This window comes from Bombina bombina, chromosome 4, assembly GCF_027579735.1.
Source record: "Bombina bombina isolate aBomBom1 chromosome 4, aBomBom1.pri, whole genome shotgun sequence".
Lineage (NCBI taxonomy): Eukaryota > Metazoa > Chordata > Amphibia > Anura > Bombinatoridae > Bombina > Bombina bombina.
In genome coordinates, this window is record NC_069502.1 from 94,003,931 (window position 1) to 94,024,565 (window position 20,635).

Consider the following 20,635-nt stretch of genomic DNA (forward strand, 5'->3'; position numbering starts at 1 on the left):
TTTAAACAACCTTTTGAATTTTGTTTCTATTATCAAATTTGCTTAATTTTCTTATCTTTAATTAAGAGCAATGCACTACTAGGAGTTAGCTGAACAAATCAGGGTAGCCAATGACAAAAGGCATATATTTGCAGCCACCAATTGGCAGCTTGCTTCCAGTAGTGCATTGCTGCTCCTATCTAGTTATGCTTTTCAACAAAGATTGTATGTTCTATCTGAGTTGAGAGTTTAATTTTGACTTTATTGTCCTTTTTAAATAATTTTTTTTCATATACAGTTTTTCAATACCATTTTTTTTCCCTGTAAAATAAGATTTAAAATATATATAAAATTAATGATTTAACTGTACCTTTTTGATTGCATATTTTATTTCAGTATCATTCGTTTTATACAATTTTTGAATTGCAATTTTTGTGAGTTCTACTTTAACGCATGCATCGCCTTCACATACTAAAAAGCATGGAACACCACTTTGCGGGGGAAACTACTCTATTTATTTAAAAACTGCCTTTATAGAATTAGAACAGGGACTTCATAATGCTATTTGTAAACAACTTAAAGGGACTGTCTACAAAATTGTTTAAAAAGATAGATAATCCCTTTTCTTTTTAAAGACACAATGAGTCCACTGATCATCTTCATTACTTATGGGATATTCACCTCCTGGTCAACAGGAGGAGGCAAAGAGCACAACAGCAGAGCCTCCCACTCCAGTCCTCTAATTGGCCTCTAGTTATTAAACTCCGTACTTAACTGCATTCGACGGCCCCAATACACCCGCCTAAGTTCGCCTAACCTAGCTGCCGCGGACCTGAATACGCTCGCCAAATTTATCATAAAGCTGTCAAAAAGCCGTGCACCAAGTACAGAGCGATGATCAGCGGACTGTTTATCAGTCATCGATCTCGCTGCTCTTCGGCTTTTCCCAAGCTTTATTGCTACCCTGTCACTAAGCACTCACACTATACTATACTGTTTTACCCTCTATACCGTCGCTGCCGGAGCCCCCCGCAACTAAGTAAAGTTCTTAACTCCTAAACTGCCGCTCCCGGACCCTGCCACAACTGTAATTTATTAACCCCTAAACCGCCGCAATTAAATGTTTAACCCCTAAACCGCCGCTCCCTATATTAAACTTATTAACCCCTATCCTGCCCCCCTATACCGCCACCACCTATATTAAACTTATTAACCCCTAAACCTAAGTCTAACACTAACACCCCCCCTAACTTTAATATTATTTTAATAAATCTAAATAAAACTTAAAGTTCAGAAAGTATGATTATATAGATAATAAGTATATTAATTGAACCGTAACTTTCATTTTGTCATAAGATGTATAATAAAAGTTTTATATACATTTGCAAATATCGATATTTGTGTATACCTGCTCCTCCCACTCTCAACTTCCTTATGTTCAATATTACGTATACAGCGGTCCCACCCGCTGTTTACGTAGTGGCAATGCACGCTCCCGTCTCTGCTCAACACTGCGCATGCGTCAAACCCCGATTCCGCTGTCACTGAACATAGTATTCAGTGAATGAATACATTCACTGAATACTATCGTTGGCTATAGAAGCAAAGCATCTCCTCCGAATTACCGTAATATTCAGAAGCTTCTTGTGTAAAAAATACGATTTTAAGTATAGTTTGAAACGTCTTTTTTGCAATCATTACGTTTATAAATCTTTCTAAATTTGGAACAATAATTCAACATATTTTACAATATAATCTAATAGATATACGGAGCCCATTTCAAAATATACTTATCGGGCACTATAATATTTGTAGAATGGATGAAGTCCGTGAAGTATTCAAATGAGCATGCGCAAAATGTGAACGAGCTTCATATAAGATGATCGAAAGAGCTGTCAAACGCAAGCGCAATACAGACGCATGACGACATATAAAGGGGGTGGGTCCCCCGTGGTTAATAACGTTATTGGTTGTAAGGAGCGTGACTAAAAATGACAATGATGTATCGAAAATGCCGGGCGGAGGATACGGATGACGGGGGAAAGGATATAAAGATTAAAAATGATGGTAAATACGATGTTTAAAAAAAAAAAATCATGAATTAAACTCATGTTATTTAAACCTAACTGTTACGCAGAACTATAGCAAACTACCTGAGTTTACATTCACTTTAACTAAATTATTCCTATTTAAAACTAAATACCTGTAAAATAAACCCTAAGATAGCTACAATATAATTAATAATTACATTGTAGCTAGCTTGCGGTTTATTTTTATTTTACAGGCAACTTAGTATTTATTTTAACTAGGTAGAATAGTTATTAAATAGTTATTAACTATTTTTAATAGCTACCTAGCTAAAATAAAGACAAAATTACCTTTAAAATAAATCCTAACCTAAGTTACAATTACACCTAACACTACACTATAATTAAATTAATTAATCCTATTTAAAACTAAATACCTATAAAATAAATCCTAATATAGCTACAATATAACTAATAGTTACATTATAGCTATTTTAGGATTTATCTTTATTTTACAGGCAACTTTGTATTTTAACTAGGTACAATAGCTATTAAATAGTTAATAACTATTTAATAACTACCTAGTTAAAATAATTACAAAATTACCTGTAAAATAAAACCTAACCTAAATTACAATTATACCTAACACTACACTATCATTAAATTAATTAAATAAACTTAACTATAGTACAACAAAAACAAACACTAAATTACAGAAAATATTTTTTTTTTACAAGTTTAAACTAATTACACCTAATCTAAGCCCCCCAAAATAATAAAATGCCCTGCCCTATACTAAACTACAAAGTAATCCAGCTTTTTTTTTTACCAGCCCTTAAAAGGGCTTTTTGCGGGGCAATGCCCCAAAGTAATCAGCTCTTTTACATGTAAAAAATACAACACCCTCCCCCTCAGCATTAAAACCCACCACCCCCAAACCCCCCTTAAAAAAACCTAACACTAACCCCCTGAAGATCACCCTACCTTGAGCCGTCTTCACCCAGCCGGGCCTAACTCTTCATCCAAGTGGCGCAGAAGAGGTCCTCCATCCGGTAGAAGTCTTCATTCAAGCGGCGTCTTCTATCTTCAATCATGCAGAGCAATCTTCCATCCAGCCGACGCGCAGCCATCTTCCTGGAAGGGAGGTATTGGCCTTTAGGTACGTCCATGATGGGCGGGACTTCTTGTATTTGCTCGCCTTTTCAGTAGCACGCTGTTTTCCTGTCAGGTTTACTGCAACATTTAGCTGGGCAAGTTTATCTGTTCTAGAGCGGCATGCAGTGGAAGATCATGTGCTTCTAGTACAGATACGTTGAGACCGGTCCGGAATTTGCCGGCATTGTGACTGAACGGATCATCACAAGCAGGGGATCCGGTGTCCTTTAGCACGGTTGGAGCACCTCAGCAAGCTGCTGAGGTGCAGAAGTTAATTTAATAAGTCAATTTTCTAACCGCTGTTAAGGAAAGAATCTGACACTTTGCAGAAAAATAGTGAAACCGTTTATATTTAAAGGGACAGTAACTTTTTTTTTTTTATAGTTCTCTTGTTAATATTTATAATTTTTTCTGTATTTGATAAATTGTGTTGATAGATGGACCAAGAGGGTGTGCACTATGTTACATGTGCTTTGTGTCTGGATGCAAATGTGGAACCACCAATCCCCTTCTGTCCTACATGTATTGAAAGGACTAAGTTTTAGGGATAACATTTTTACTGAGCCAATTTCCTCAGACAGATGTTGTCCAAGAGTCTTCTGATGAGGGTCAATTTATGCCGCAACTTTCTCCCCAAGCGTCCCAAAAATTAACGCCCCCACCAGCAGTGCCAGCTGTAGTCCTCTCTGGGATTTCATTACAGGACATAGCGTCTCTCATGTCTTCCACTATCTCTGATGCCTTGTCTGCCTTTCCCATGTTGCAGGGCAATCGCCAAAGGAAGACCATTCCTGCAATCAGCGACGTCTCTGATGCAGTCGTGGCTATTTTGGAAGTCTCTTCTCGCCAATCGGAAGAGGAAGTTAACGTTCTAGCATCTGAAGGTGAAGTTTCAGATTCAGAGGATATTTTACCTTTGATAGATTCGGAGATGGTATCCTTTAGATTTAAATTAGAACACCGTCTCTTACTTAGGGAGGTTTTAATTACCCTAGATGATAGTGACTCCACGGTGGTGGTCCCCCCCCCCCCTAAAAAAAAAAATCTAGTAAACTAGACAGATATTTTGAAGTTCCTTCCTTTACGGATGTCTTTCCAGTTCCCAAGAAAGCCTCTGAAATCATTGCTAAGGAATGGGAGAGACTGGGTATCCCTTTCTCTCCCTCTCCTATCTTCAAGATGTTTCCAAAAGCTGATTCCGTTAGAGAGGCTTGGCAGACTGTTCCTAAGGTGGAAGGAGCTATTTCAACCTTGGCTAAGAGAACTACTATTCCTGTAGAGGATAGTTGTGCCTTTAAGGATCCGATGGATAAGAAGTTGGAGGGATTACTCAAGAAGATTTATGTACACCAGGGTATGCAGTGGCAACCGGCTGTGTGCATCAGTGTTAATTTTGACAGCAAATTTTAATTTAGTCTTTTGACTAAAATGCCATTTTAGTTTTAGTCGTATTTTAGTCATCTGAATTGTTTTAGTCTAGTTTTAGTCTATTGAATCTCCACTAGATTTTAGTCGACTAAAATCTAAGGGGTTTAGTTAAAGTGTAATGCATTATTTAAGCATTTCTCAAAAATTTGCAAACTGATTATATACTCCAGGAGTAAACATAACACATGTTAATATTTATGGTATTAAGGTTTAAACATGCAATACAGACACAGATTTAGCCGTTGTGATATGCAACATCTTTATTAAACTTAAAATTAAATAAAACCAAGTTTCATAAACAAACAGAAGTGCAACTATAAAATATAAAAAAAAATAACTGTAAACTGTATTGGCTGTATTGAACATATTACCCATTATAAAACTTAACAGTTCTCTGTTAATAATTAAAGTATCAAGTAACTCAACACAACAAAAAGTTTCTGCAGCTGGCACAGCATAATTTAAACCCATACTTGTGGGTTATGCATATTTCTATAGGAAGAATCAATTGTTTGTTCACAGATTCAAAACATTTTCGGCAACGATATTAGCATTGCTCTAGAACAGTGCTTTCCAAACTGTGTGTCGTGACACATTAGTGTGTCGGCTGCAGTGTGTAGGTGTGTCCCTGCTTCAGCACAAATTTTTTTTGAATTTACATTTTTTTTAAACTTTTTTTTTATTTTCCAACTTTCAGTCTGCCTGCTACACATATCACATGGTTGACACGTGATTGATACCTAGTGGGTCACAGATAATAACTTATTGACGCAGCTCAGTGGGAACTGAAACTATTCCCATTGGCGGCACATTAGCTCCTGATTGCACGTGTAGTCACAGTGAGTGGGACAGCATTGTGTTTGCAGCGCGGACAGTAATCAGTCAGACTCACAGAGCTCTGAGAGCGGCAGCGTAAATGCTGAGCTGAATTCAGAAGTTAAAGTGTTTGTTTATTTTTTGCAGCTAGCTCCCAGTAGTGCATTGCTGCTCTTGCTCTTCATATATGGATAGGAAGTAGAAGCTTAAAAATGCTTGATAATGAAATGCGAGTGTCCACCAAATATTCAGAAACTGTGTTCATCCCATCAAACTCATATATCACATTAAAGTAGTAAGTAGCTATTGGTGTTATTAAACTTTTTTAATTATTGCACATACTTACATACTGTTACTTGTAAATACATTTAGTTATTATATAATTTATGTATGTGTCCGTATCTCAAAAAAGTTAGTTTAACCTCCTGTTTGCTAGTACAACTGAATTACTATGTCGCAAAATGATGTAGGTCTAAAAAGTGTGTCACCAACAGGAAAAGTTTGGAAAGCTCTGCTCTAGAACTTCCAAACTCATTATATACTCCTGGAGTAAAGGTTTATTAACCTGTTTTTATTTATGGTATTAAGGTTTGACCATGCAATACAGATTTAACAGATTTAACTGTTGTGGTATATAACGTGTTTATTTATCTTAAAATTTAATAAAATTAAGTTTCGTAAATTTAACAAAAGAGCAGTAATTGGATATGGATTGATTAAAACACCTTGCATAAAAAAAAATTTTGTCAGCAAATTTTGATTTAGTTTTAGTCATAGTCTTTTGACTAAAATGTCATTTTAGTTTTAGTCGTATTTTAGTCATCAGAATCTCTTTAGTTTTATAGTCATTTTAGTCTAGTTTTAATCGACGAAATTAACACTGGTGTGCATAGCTACCGCTACGAGTGCAGCAGCTTATTGGTTTGACGCTCTATCTGAGGCCCTCAGGAGAGAAACTCCCTTGGATGATATCCAAGACAGGATAAAAGCTCTTAAGCTAGCTAATGCATTTATTTCGGACGCTTCCCTTCAAGTTATTAAACTGGGAGCGAAAATTTCCAGTTTCTCTATTTTGGCTCGCAGGGCCTTATGGCTAAAGCCTTGGTCTGCTGATGTTTCATCTAAGTCTAAGCTCTTAACTATTCCTTACAAGGGGAAAATGTTGTTTGGTCCCGAGTTAAAAGATTATTTCTGATATCACGGAAGGTAAGGGTCATCTTCTCCCTCAAGATAAGAGAAAAAGACAAAAGGGACAGAGTAATTTTCGTTCCTTTCGAAATTTCAAAGGAAATTTTCTCTTCCTCATCTAAACCAGAACAATCTAAGCCTAGTTGGAGACCCAACCAGTCTTGGGACAAGGGTAAACAATCCAAGAAGCCTGCTGTTGAATCCAAAACAGCATGAAGGACAAGCCCCCGATCTGGTAGGGGGCAGACTTTCCTCCTTTGTTCAGGCTTGGGGTCGGGACATTCAGGATCCCTGGGCAATAGAAAGTGTCTCGGGGATACAAACTGGAGTTCAAAAGTTTTCCTCCCTGAGGAAGATTTCTTCTTTCAAGATTATCTGCAAAGCAGATAAAGAGGCATTCTTACATTGTGTAATAGACCTCTCCTCCCTGTGAGTAATTATTCCGGTCCAGTACAGGGGCAGGGTTTTTATTGAAATCTGTCTGGTTCCCAAAAAGGAGGGAACCTTCAGACCTATCTTAGACTTCAAGAGTCTAAACCAGTTTCTGAGAGTTCCATCATTCAAGATGGAGACTATTCGTACCATTCTTCCATTGATCCAGGAGGGTGAATTTATGACGGCAGTGTATTTAAAGGATGCATATCTACATGTTCCTATCCACAGAGATCACAGGTTCCTGAGGTTTGTCTTTCTGGATAAACACTTTCAGTTTGTGGCTCTTCCTTTCGGCCTGGCCACGGCACCCAGGATTTTCACAAAGGTTCTGGGGTCTCTGCTGGCGGTTCTAAGACCGCGGGGCATTGCAGTGGCATCCTTATCTGGACGATATTCTAATCCAGGCGCCATCTTGTCAACAATTAAGATCTCATACCAATATTGTGCTATCCTTCCTAAGAACTCACGGGTGGAAGGTAAATCTGGAAAAGAGTACCTTAATCCCGAAGACAATGGTGATCTTCTTGGGAACTCTAATCGATTCTATATCCATGAGAATTTTTCTGACAGAGGTCAGGAAATCACAGATTCTGGATACCTGTCGAGCCCTTCAGTCCACTTCTCGGCCGTCAGTGGCTCAGTGCATGGAGGTAATCGGACTGATGGTGTCGGCAATGGACATCATCCCGTTTGCTTGTTTCCACCTCAGGCCTCTGCAGTTAGACATGCTCAGGCAGTGGAATGGAGATTATGCAGACTTGTCTCCTCGAATAACTCTGGAACAGGAGACGAGGGACTCAATGGTGGTTGTCTCTGGATCATCTGTTCCAGGGAACCTGCTTTCGCAGACCGTCCTTGGTGATTGTGACAGACGCCAGCCTTCTAGGGTGGGGAGCTGTCTGGGGTTCCCTAAAGGCTCAGGGAGTATGGACTCTGGCAGAGTCTGTTCTTCCTATAAACATCTTGGAACGAAGAGTGATCTTCAATGCTCGCCTGGCCTCAGTTGGCTTTGGCCCAGTTTATCAGATTCCAGTCGGACAACATAACGTCAGTGGCTTACATCAATCAGGGAGGAACGAGGAGTTCCTTAGTGATGACCGAGGTAGCCAAGATAATCCGGTGGGCGGAGGCCCATTCTTGCCATCTGTCAGCGATCCACATCCCAGGGGTGGACAACTGGGAGGCAGACTTCCTGACCAGGCAGACTTTTCATCCGGGAGAGTGGGAACTCCACCCGGAAGTGTTCTCCAACCTGATTCTCAAATGGGGTCGGCCGGCGTTGGATCTCATGGCATCTCGTCAGAATGCCAAGCTCCAGAGATACGGGTCGAAGTCCAGGGATCCCCAAGCGGAACTGATATTCTCTGGCGATTCCTTGGTTCTTCAGCCTAGCATACCTATTCCCCCCTGTTTGCACTTCTTCCTTTGGTCATTGCTCAAATCAAACAGGAGAAGGCATCAGTGATTCTCATTGCTCCTGCTTGGCCTCGCAGGATTTGGTATGCAGATCTGGTGGACATGTCATCTCTGCCACCTTGGAGACTTCCGTTGAGGAAGGACCTTCTGGAGATTGAACGCTTAATGGGACAGTCTACACCAGAATTGTTAGTTTTAAGATAGATAATCCCTTTTATTACCCATTTCCCAGTTTTGCATAACCAACACAGTTATATTAATATATATATATATATATATATATTCTCTTTGCCTACGTTAGTGATAGGAAGAGGTAAAGTGAGGTGTTATAGATTCTTCAATCAAGAGTTTATTATTTTTAAAGTAGTGCCAGAGTGCTGCTTTTTTCTAGGGTGTAGCTGTAATCCATGTCAGTCTCTGGAGTAGAGCTATTGGTGGCTTTAGAGCAATGGGAACTGGTGGGACATTATTCTCACTGCCTCCCATACTGTGATGGGCTAAGCAGAAACTAACTCAGGCCCTATCTTTGTCCACAGGGCTATAGGATGGAAAGGACCTCTTACACCTGTTGGGACTGTCGACAGCATAGAGTTAAGTGCAGTTTTTATTAATCTGGGACATATTTAACTTAGAGAGGATTCTGCACTTAATTATACAGAATTTTATGGGAACATAAAAACTGACAGCAGTTATTCAGGCTCAGGGCCACGCTTGGGGTTATTTTTTATTGGGGACAGGGTTTCCTTAGAGGACTCCCCTACAAGTGTTTTAATAGAGGACACTGATTTTTGCTATAAGGGCATTATACAGACACCAGACTTTTCTGGGGCTGACTTTTTTTTTTTTTTTTAATTAAAATCTTAGCCGGGAAACGATGTTAGATTTTGACGCCTGTGAAGGGCGGGGTTAATGTTCGCGCGCTTCAGTGTAGAGAAGCCGCACAGTTAGGCGTTACGCTAGAAACGCATGGTTGTATAAAGCAAGCGGTTGATAGCGTTTTGAGACCCGATCGTAATCTTGCTGGGTAGAGGAGTGGTCTGAAATATCGGGTGGCAGGTAGGCGCCTCAGCGGAGCTGTTGAGGCGAAGCGGTGTCAGTCATTTTTTTTCTTGCAAGCAAAGGATTGTTAAAAACGGTTTATCTGGTTCAGTATAATTGTTGGTTGTTTAATTTAAAGGGCCAATACAATTTAAGACATAGTATCCTGTTATTTGTCAGGATTTTTCAAGGCCCAATTTGTTTGTTTTTTGGTATTGGTTCTTACACACTCTTGTTTTGTTTTTCAACACAGTAAGGGAGTGGTAGATTAAAAATTTAAGGAGCTAATACAATTTAAAGGGCCAGTATTTTTATATATATTTTTTTATTACACTTTTTTTCTTCAATATCATGGATTTAGATGTCCAAAATGTTACTTGTGCCATGTGTTTGAATGCCAATGTGGAACCTCCGGTTCCTTTTTGTCCCTCATGCATTGAGGGGGCTTTAAACTATAGAGAAGAATTTTTTTCTGATAAATTGTCTAAAGCGGATGCTTCTCAGGAGTCCAACGATGAGATGCAGAATATGCTGCAGCTTTCTCCCCAAGCGTCACAGCCCTTAACCCGCTCAGGCACTGCTCTGTACTTATCCTCAAGTTTCTGCTGAAGTTACATTAAAGGACATAGCTGCAGTTATGTCTTCCACACTTTCTGATGCGTTATCTGCCTTTCCTATACTTCAAGGCAAACGTAAAAGAAAGGACAACTATGCGGTCAATGAAGTTTCTGATGCTATGATGGCTATCTCGGCGTACCCTCCCAGGGCTCTGAGTTGGAGGGTATCGAGGTTCTATCGGAAGGTGAAATTTCTGACTCAAGAAGTTCCTTACCTCTGATTTTGAAGTGGTTTCTTTTAGGTTTAAACTAGAACACCTCTGCCTGTTACTCAGGGAGGTTTTAGTGACTCTGGACGACTGTGATTCGATAGTGGTCGATCCTGAGAAGTTGAGTAAGTTAGACAGATACTTAGAAGTTCCAGGTATTCATTTTTTCTCCTCCCATTTCAAGATGTTCCCTATAGCTGACGCTGTCAGGGAATCTTGGCAGATGGTGCCTAAGGTGGAGGGAGCTATTTCCACCTTGGCTAAACGAACTACTATATCCCTATTGAGGATAGTTGTGCTTTCAAGGATCCTATGGATAAGAAGTTGGAGGGTCTACTTAAAAAGATCTATGTTCACCAGGGTTTGTTATTGCAACCGTCTGCTTGCGTCGTTACGGTCACTAGTGCGGCAGCTGATTGGTTTGATGCTCTTGCGGTGTGTCTCTTAAGACTGAGACTTCTTTGGAGGAGATACAGGATCGGATTAAGGCTCTTAAATTAGCTAATTCCTTTATTACTGATGCTTCTCTGCAGATTACCAAATTGGCTGCTAAGAGTTCAGGTTTTTCTATCCTAGCCCGCAGGGCCTTGTGGTTGAAGCCTTGGTCTGTGGACGTGTCATCCAAGTCTAAACTTCTAGCTATTCCTTACAAGGGGAAGACCCTGTTTGGGCCTGGCTTGAAGGAAATTATCTCTGACATCACGGGAGGCAAGGGTCATCTCCCTCAGGATAAAAGAACCAAGCAGAAAGGTCAACAAAGTAATTTTCGTTCCTTTAGAAACTTCAAAGGAAACTTTCTCTTCCTCCAAACAGGAAGGAAACTTTTCGCAATCCAAGACTACCTGGAGACCCAACCAATCGTGGAACAAGGGTAAACAATCCAAGAAACCTGCTGCTGCTTCTAAGTCAGCATGAAGGGTTTGCCCCCGATCCAGGACCGAATCTGATAGGGGGGTAGACTTTCCTTCTTCATTCAGGCTTGGGTGCAAGATGTTCCGGAACCCTGGCCTATAGAAATAGTGTCTCGGGGATACAAACTGGAGTTCAGAACTTCTTCCCCCTGAGGAAGATTTCTTCTTTCAAGATTATCTGCAGACCAGATAAAGAGAGGCGTTCTTACATTGTGTAAGAGACCTCTCTTCCATGGGAGTAATTTGTCCCGTTCCACTACAGGGACAGGGGTTTTATTCAAATCTGTTTGTAGTCCCCAAAAAGGAGGGAACTTTCAGACCTATCTTAGACCTCAAGAGCCTAAACAAATTTCTCAGAGTTCCATCTTTCAAGATGGAAACTATTCGTACCATTCTTCCGTTGATCCAGGAGGGTCAATTTATGACCGTGGATCTAAAGGATTATCACAAGTTCCTGAGGTTTGCCTTTCTGGACAAACTTTTTCAGTTCGTTGCTCTTCCTTTCGGTCTGGCCACGGCACCCAGAATTTTCACAAAGGTTCTGGGGGTCTCTATTGGCGGTCCTAAGACCGCGGGGAATTGCGGCGGCGCCTTATCTGTACGATATTCTAATCCAGGCGTCATCCTATCAGCAAACAAGGGCCCATACCGACATTGTGCTATCCTTCCTGAGAACTCACGGGTGGAAGGTAAATCTGGGAAAGAGCTCTTTAATTCCGCAGACAAGGGTACCCTTTTTGGGAACTCTAATAGATTCTATATCCATGAAAAATTTTCTGAAAGGTCAGAAAGTCAAAGATTCTGAATACATGTCGAGCCCTTCAATCCACTCCTCGACAGTCAGTGGTTTAGTGCATGGAGGTAATCGGATTGATGGTGGTGGCAATGGACATCATACAGTTTGCTCGGTTTCATCTCAGGCCTCTGCAGCTAAGCATGCTCAGGGAGTGGAATGGAGATTGTACAGATTTGTCTCCTCGAATAACCCTAGGACAGGAGACGAGGGACTCTCCAATGGTGGTTGTCTCTGGATCATCTATCCCAGGGGACATGCTTTTGCAGACCTTCATTGGTGATTGTGACAACGGATGCCAGCCTTTTAGGATGGGGAGCAGTCTGGGGCTCTTTAAAGGTTCAGGGAGTATGGACTCAGGCAGAGTCCTTCCCATCAACATTCTAGAGCTGAGGGCGATCTTCAATGAATTTCGGGCCTGGCCTCCGTTGGCTTCGGCCCAATTCATCAGATTCCAGTCAGACAACATGACCGGGGCTTACTTGAATCATCAGGAAGGTGACCGAAGTAGCCAAGATAATCCAGTGGGCGGAGGCTCATTCCTGCCATCTGTCGGCAATCCACATCCCAGGGGTGGACAACTGGGAGGCAGATTTTCTGAGCAGACAGACTTTTCATCCGGGAGAGTGGGAACTCCATCCGGAAATATTCTCCAACCTGATTCTGAGATGAGGTTGGCTGGAGTTGGATCTCATGGCATCTCGTCAGAATGCCAAGCTTCCGAGATACGGGTCCAGGGACCCCCAGGCCGAGCTGATAGATGCCTTGGCAGTTCCTTGGTCCTTCAGCCTAGCATATCTATTCCCCCCCCCCCCCTGTTTGGGCTTAATCCACAGTTTATTGCTCAAATCAAACAGGAGAAGGGCATCAGTGGCCTCGCAGGATTTGGTATGCTGATCTGATGGACATGTCATCTCTGCCACCTTGGAAGCTTCCATTGAGGAAGGACCTTCTCATTCAGGGTCCCTTCCTTCACCCGAATCTAGTTTCTCTGCAGCTGACTGCTTGGAGATTGAACGCTTAATCTTATCCAAGCGAGGTTTCTCTGATTCGGTCATAGATACCTTAATTCAGGCACGTAAGCCTGTAACTAGTTAAATTTACCATAAGATTTGGCGCAGATATCTTTATTGGTGTGAATCCAAGGGCTACTCATGGAGTAGTTAGGATTCCCAGGATTTTGTCTTTTCTCCAAGAAGGATTGGAGAAGTGGTTATCAGCGAGTTCCCTAAAGGGTCAGATCTCTGCCTTATCTATTTTGTTGCACAAGCGTCTGGCAGATGTACCAGATGTTCAATCTTTTTGTCAGGCTTTGATTAAACCAATTGCTCCTCCAGGGAGTTTGAATTTAGTTCTTCAAGGGGTTCCGTTTGAACCTATGCATTCCATAGATATTAAATTATTATCTTGGAAAGTTTTTTGTTTCTTGTTGCCATTTCTTCTGCTCGAAGAGTGTCTGAGCTTTCGGCATTACAATATAATTCACCTTACCTTATTTTTCATTCGGATAAGGTGGTTTTACGTACTAAACTTGGTTTTCTTCCTAAAGTTGTTTCAGACAGGCACATTAATCAGGAAATTGTGGTTCCTTTCTTGGGTACTAATCGTTCTCAGAAGGAGCGCATGCTACACAATTTGGATGTAGTCCGTGCTTTAAAATTTTACTTGCAAGCGACTAAGGATTTTCGTCAATCGTCTTCTTTATTTGTCAATTTTTTGGGGGAAAATGTAAGGGTCAGAAAGCTACGATCTTTCTTTTTGGCTGAAGAGTATCATCTGTTTTGCATATGAGACTGCTGGACAGCAGCCTCCTGAAAGAGTTACGGCTCATTCCACTAGGGCTATTGCTTCCTCATGGGCATTCAAAAATGATGCTTCTGTTGAACAGATTTGCAAGGCTGCACCTTGGTCCTCTCTTCACACTTTTCCTAAATTTTACAAATTTGATACCTTTTCCTCGGCTGAGGCTGTTTTTGGAAGAAAGGTTCTTCAAGCAGTGGTGCCTTCCGTTTAGGTTCCCTGTCTTGTCCCTCCCTTATCTGTGTACTCTAGCTTTGGTATTGTATCCCACAAGTAAGGATGAAATCAGTGGACTCATCGTGTCTTTAAAAATAAAAGAAAATTTATGCTTGCCTGATAAATTTGTTTTTTTTTTTAGGCACGATGAGTCCACGGCCCACCCTGTTCTATGAGACAGGTTATTATTTTTAAACTTCAGACACTTCTGCACCTTGGCTTTTCCTTTCTCTTCCTAACTTCGGTCGAATGACTGGAGTGGGAGGGAAGGGAGGAGCTATATATATACAGCTCTGCTGTGGTGCTCTTTGCCTTCTTCTGCTGACCAGGAGGCATAATCCCACAAGTAAGGATGAAATCTGTGGACTCATCGTGTCTAAAAGGAAACAAATTTATCAGGTAAGCATAAATTTTCTTTTTGTTACACAAACGTCTGGCAGATGTCTCAGATGTACAATCTTTTTGTCAGGCCTTAGGATCAGGCCTGTGTTCAAACCAGTTACTCCTCCATGGAGTCTGAATTTAGTTCTTAAAGGGACAGTCAAGTCCAAAACAAACTTTCATGTTTCAAATAGGGCATGTAATTTTAAACAACTTTCCAATTTACTTTTATCATCAATTTTGCTTTGTTCTCTTGGTATTTTTAGTTGAAAGCTAAACCTAGGAGGTTCATATGCTAATTGAAGGCCGCCTCTGATCTAAATGCATTTTGATAGTTTTTCACCACTAGAGGGCATTAGTTCACGTGTTTCATATAGATAACCTTGATCTTTCACGTGACTTTACCATGGAGACAGCTCTGATTGGCTAAAATGCAAGTCTGTCAAAAGCACTGAAATGAGGGGGCAGTCTGCTGAGGCTTAGATACAAGGTAATTAAACGTAAAACGTGTATAATTATAACTGTTGGTTATGCAAAACTGGGGAATTGGTAATTAAGGGATTATCTATCTTTTAAAACAATAATAATTCTGGTGTTGACTGTCCCTTTTAAAGTTCTTCAAGGGGCTCCGTTTGAGCCTATGCATTTCTTAGATATTAAGTTATCTTGGAAAGTTTTATTTCTTGTTGGCATTTCTTCAGCTCGTAGAGCTCTCGGCGTTGCACCACACTTCCCCTTATCTTATTTTCCATTCAGATACTTTACTAAGCTAGGTTTTCTTCCTAAGGTTGTTTCAGATAGGAACATTAACCAGGAGATTGTGGTTCCTTCCTTGTGTCCTAATCCTTCTCAGAAAGAACGTCTCTTGCACAATTTGGACGTGGTCTGTGCTTTAAAATCCTTAGTTGCTTGTAAATAAAATTTTAGTCAGTCCTCTTGTTTGTAATTTTCTCTGGAAAACGTAAGGGTCAGAAAGCTACGGCTACCTCTTTCTTTTTGGCTGAAGAGTATCATCCGTTTTGCATATGAGACTGCTGGACAGCAGCCTCCTGAGAGAGTTACGGCTCATACCACTAGGGCTGTTACTTCTTCATGGGCATTCAAAAATGAAGCTTCTGTGGCACAGATTTGCAAGGTTGCAACTTGGTCCTCTCTTCACACTTTTTCTAAATTCTATAAATTACATACTTTTGCCTAGGCTGAGGCGGCTTTTGGGAGAAAGGTTCTTCAAGCAGTGGTGCCTTCCGTTTAGGTTCCCTGTCTTGTCCCTCCCTTATCTGTGTCCTCTAGCTTGGGTATTGTATCCCATAAGTAATGAAGATGATCCGTGGACTCATTGTGTCTTTAAAAAGAAAATTTATGCTTACATGATAAATTGTTTCTTTTTAGACACGATGAGTCCACGGCCCGCCCTGTTCTTTTAAGACAGGTTGTTAATTATTGTAAACTTCAGACACCTCTGCACATTGGCTTTTCCTTTCTCTTCCTAACTTCGGTCGAATGACTGGAGTGGGAGGGAAGGGAGGATCTATTTAACAGCTCTTCTGTGGTGCTCTTTGCCGCCTCCTGCTGACCAGGAGGTGAATATCCCATAAGTAATGAAGATGATCCGTGGACTTATCGTGTCTAAAAAGAAACAAATTTATCAGGTAAGCATACATTTTCTTTTGTTACTCATTCCCTAGTTTTGCATAACCAACACGGTTAAATTAATCTACTTTTTACCTCTGTGATTATCTTGTATCTAAGCATCTGCAGACTGCTCCCTTATCTCAGTTCTATTTATAGAGTTGCATTTTAGACTATTTGTGCAGACTAATGATTAACTCCATGGCAGTAAGCACAATTTTATCTATATGGCACACATGAACTAGCAGTATCTCGCTGTGAAAAGCCATAAAAATACCCTCAGATAAAAGCGGCCTGCAAGGGGCTTAGAAATAAACAGAAATTTAGATGTTTAAAGGTTATAAATTATATTTAACAATGTTCTTTGTGCAAAGCTGGGGAATTGGTAGTAAAGGTGTTTATATATATATATATATATATATATATATATATATATATATATATATATATATATATATATATATATATATATATATATATATATATATATATATATATATATATATATATATATATATATATATATATATATATATATATATATATATATATATATTTTTTTTTTTGTTTTTTTTAAATATTTTGAAATTATACTGTCTAATGCACACTCCAGCAGGTAAAATGGATTTTTGGGTATATATTTTAAAGTAAGAAAAATTTGGTTTAATGACCCATTGATAACTTACATTTCTGTATCATTTTTGATGGTGCCCCTTCAGTCACACATCACTATATTTTCATGTGCTACTTGCCAAACTGTCTTGTTGTAAATAATTGTCCAGCACTGTTCAATGTTTCTAGAATATTCTTTACTGAAATGGAATTTATATATTTTTTTTTTTTATATCTACAGTTCAGTCCCAGACACCAGGACAGGAGGCAATGGAAACAGATTCTTCTGCAAAATCAGGATTATCTGGTGACAGGTAAGCTTGTACAAACATTTCTAAATGAGGCCTAGTTTGGACAGGTTAAAAATCATGTTCAAATAAAATGTTTGCCATATTAAAGAAATTCTGGGGGTTACAGAAATTCTCAAGGTGCCTTAATCCAAATATCTCTCTTGAAAACAATCTTCACTAAAACAATTGTGAATGTCAGTTCTGTACTACCATTCCCACTCTTAAAAGGTGACTGATTTTACTTGTTTAATTTAAAATAGAATAACTTTTTTACTCTTGTATTGTAGATTAAAGATCTTCAAGTCTGCACTGCTGGATGCATTTAAGGCTGCTCATGCCCAGTCAATTGGCATGCAGCCCCTGATGGAAGCTATCAACAAAAACAATGAAGCTCCTTTCTCAAAGGATGAAGTCAATGCAGCTTTGGATCTTATGCAAGAGGCTAACCATGTTATGGTTTCTGAGGACATTATTTTCTTAATCTAACTGGGATTCGCGATTGGAGTGGAGTTAATAGCTAAACATCTGGATTTTTTATGAGCTGTGTTCATTTATGAAGTGTACTTCTGCTTCACTTCATACGTTTTCATATCTATGCTGCTTCTTTTTTACAGTTTGTTTCTGTATATAATCTAAAGACTTAAGAGAATTTAAAGCCCTGTAAGCTCTGATTGGACTGCTTTTGTATGCAGTAATGTTGGTATCGTCTCTTACTGTGTTTTAATTAACAATATTTTGTTATGGGTGAGTTGTGGTTTCACCTGACTTTTTAAAGATGTTTGCCTTTCAGATATGTACCTCTATTCTTGAGAGGTATATTTGTTTAAAAAAAAATGCATCATGATTGTGTTGCTTTATCAGTAAATAGCAATGCTGTCATAAAAATGTATTACTTTACCATGTTGAAAATACATTGTATATATTTCATGTTGTTCAGTTTGATGGTAGCTGCATTATGTTGAAGCATTCATTGCTGATGCTTTATTAGAATAATTTTAACACAACTTTGTTTAAGTATTCCTGTTGCTAGTTTTACAAATTGTCTAATGTGTTTAGCTTATGAAAGCTACAGTTGTCTTAATCATGTGTTCATTAAACATTTTATAAATAAAACTGTAATATTTATACAGTCTTTCAATGTATTATTTTTTTTTTAAATTAAATATGAAACCTTCATTCATATATAACATCTTCATACAATTGGCAGTTACTGCTGCCCTGAGTGCTATGACTCTTGTAGAGTAGAGGAAGGTTAAAAATGGCTCCTTTTGGGTGTGTGTTTAGCAGCTCGCTAGAAGCTATGGTCAGGCATGCTCAACCTTCGTTTTTGTCCTCTGACTCATCCGGTGAGAGACCTCAGGATTCAAAGGAAATTTCTTTCCTATGACAAGGAGAGTCCACGTCGTCATTCCAGTTACTAGTTGGATATTCAACTCCAAGCCTGCAGGAGCAGGCAAAGAGCACCCCAGAAAAGCTGTTAAGTGTAACTGCCTTACCCATAACCCCCAGTCAATCTCTTTGCCTGTGTCAATGGAGGTTGTGCGAAGTTAGTATCTGAAGATTTTAATCCTTTTATGGGTACTTTTCCCTGTAAGCAAGGATTGGGGTCTAGCTGTGTCCATGTCAATTTCTTGAATAAGAGTAGTGGTGGCTTTTAGCAGTTAAAAGGCAGTGAGGAAGCCTTTGCTTTAGTTTTAACACTTTGCTACCCCTTTGTAGAAAGCCAGAGTTAGTTACTCTGTTCTTTCTTTTCCTACAGGTTTATGATGGAGTGAAGTCCCTGCCACACAAGGATCATCATCTATCATGCAATGGATCTAAGGTAAGTGCCTTTGCCTTTTAGGTAAAGGACAGCAGCTGTTAAGTATCCCTTCCCACAATCCCCAGTCATTCTCTTTGCTTTAAGTGCAAGGAGGATGTGAAGTTAGGTGTCGATTTTTCTACAATCAAGATTTTATTATTTTAAAGCCAGAGCAGGCTTGCTCTGATCCTTCTTGACAAATTTGCGTCTAGCTGTACTCCTGTAAGCTGTAGTTTATTGAAAGCTGAATAAGGGTTTTTGTTTTTACTTTTGTTCTCCCGGCGGCTCCATTTTGGCCATGTTTGTCCGCGCAGGAGTTTGGGCTCGATACGCCTACGATGGGCGGAGCTTCGTTACGCGCCTTGGTGTGCGCGCCATTCGGCTAAATATAGATGTCCCAGCGGCTCCATTTTGTCTTGGCATGTTTGAGCTCGATACGCCCATGTAAGGGGCGGCTCTTCGTTACGTGCCATTGTTTGCGCGCTGTTTGGCTCAGTTTTCAAGGATGCCTCCTCAGCTGTGTTTTTACACATACAGCTGAGAGGTTTTTTGCGCCGACTGAGGAGTCTGTGTGTATGGAGCGCTTCTCTCTCACGTTAAAATAGGCAGAGAGGTGTCGCAAGCACGCGGTACTTAAGACACTTTCCATTTTTATGCCTATTGTCAGTGTCCCAGTCAGGGATAGACAGACATCTTAATGAAAACCTTCAACTGGTCTTGCCTGAGTGATGTAATTGGGATGTAGATGAAACCGTGGTTAAAGTGACAATAGCATAAAGCCGTACATTTGTTTTTGACAACTGTTCCACACATTTTGTTGCTTTTCTGTTATGTCTTGATTCTAATATGGATCGTTCAGATTGTTCTGTTCCCAATGTTTTCATAAAGTCATTAGGTGCTTTAAGCAGCATTCTAACACTTGCAAATATTTCATGCCATACTTGCCTCTAGTACCTTTTCAAAAAGGATAATTTAGACAAGTTTATTTAAAATAAGACATGGCACAAAAGGGGGACTTTTGGTCTCTGTACACTCTAATAGCTGGTCTTGAAATAAACTTTTTGTTAACCTAAGTTTTTTTTTTTTTTTTTCTGCTCAGTGAATTATCTAGTTACTGTTTTTAAGATTGAGTCAGTAACACTTTATTTAGTCAAGTGTCCCTCGATGGGTGCCCATTTACTGATGCCTTGCCTACATCCCTTGATTGGCAGGTGCCCAAATTTACATGTAATTTTCTGAAGAGTGACTGTTATGCAAGATTGTACGCGCATATCATTTTGCTTTTGTACTATTAATTAGTCTGTTTTACAAGTTAGTGACAATAAGGGTCATTTTATTAGGACGTTACTGCTGTTTCTTTGTGACATAGGGGAACAGAAGCACACAACTATAGAGTTCCTTTAGGATATAACAGGAATTATAGTTCTGGCCTTAGCTCTTTCAGTGTTAGACTTTCTAGCAGATTACCAAGTTGGCAGCTAAGAGTTCAGGATTTCCATCTTAGCACGCAGAGCCTTAGGGTTGAAATCTTGGTGTGTGGATGTATCATCTTCATCTAAGCTTTTGGATATTCCTTACAAGGGGAGGACACTGGGCCTGTCTTGAAGGAGATTAATTCTGACATTACGGGGTAATTTTCATACCTTTCGAAACTCTTCTAAAACAGGAAGGTATCTATTCGCAAACCAATCTACCTGGATACCAAACCGGTTTTTTAACTAGGGTAGACGATCCACGTATCCTGCTGCTGCTCCCGGTTCAGCATGAAGGGTTGACCCCCGATCCGGGACCAAAGCTAGTGGCTTGGATAAGAGATGTTCAGGATCCCTGGGCATTAGATAGTGTCTCGGTGATACAAGCTGGAATTAAAAAAAAAAAAATTCCTCAGAGGAAG

General features: G+C 39.8%; 1 protein-coding gene across 1 annotated transcript in view; it reads left to right on the top strand.

The window, feature by feature from the left end:
- The window catches only part of MCM3 (minichromosome maintenance complex component 3), a 79,856-nt gene extending 61,784 nt beyond the window's left edge, over window positions 1–18,072 (top strand). Inside the window, exons 16-17 of the mRNA XM_053709555.1 lie at window positions 16,892–16,964; window positions 17,228–18,072. Coding sequence (XP_053565530.1) covers window positions 16,892–16,964; window positions 17,228–17,426 — 272 coding nt within the window. The 3' untranslated portion in view covers window positions 17,427–18,072. The remainder of the gene's footprint in view (window positions 1–16,891; window positions 16,965–17,227) is intronic.
- Window positions 18,073–20,635: the final 2,563 nt, after the last annotated feature.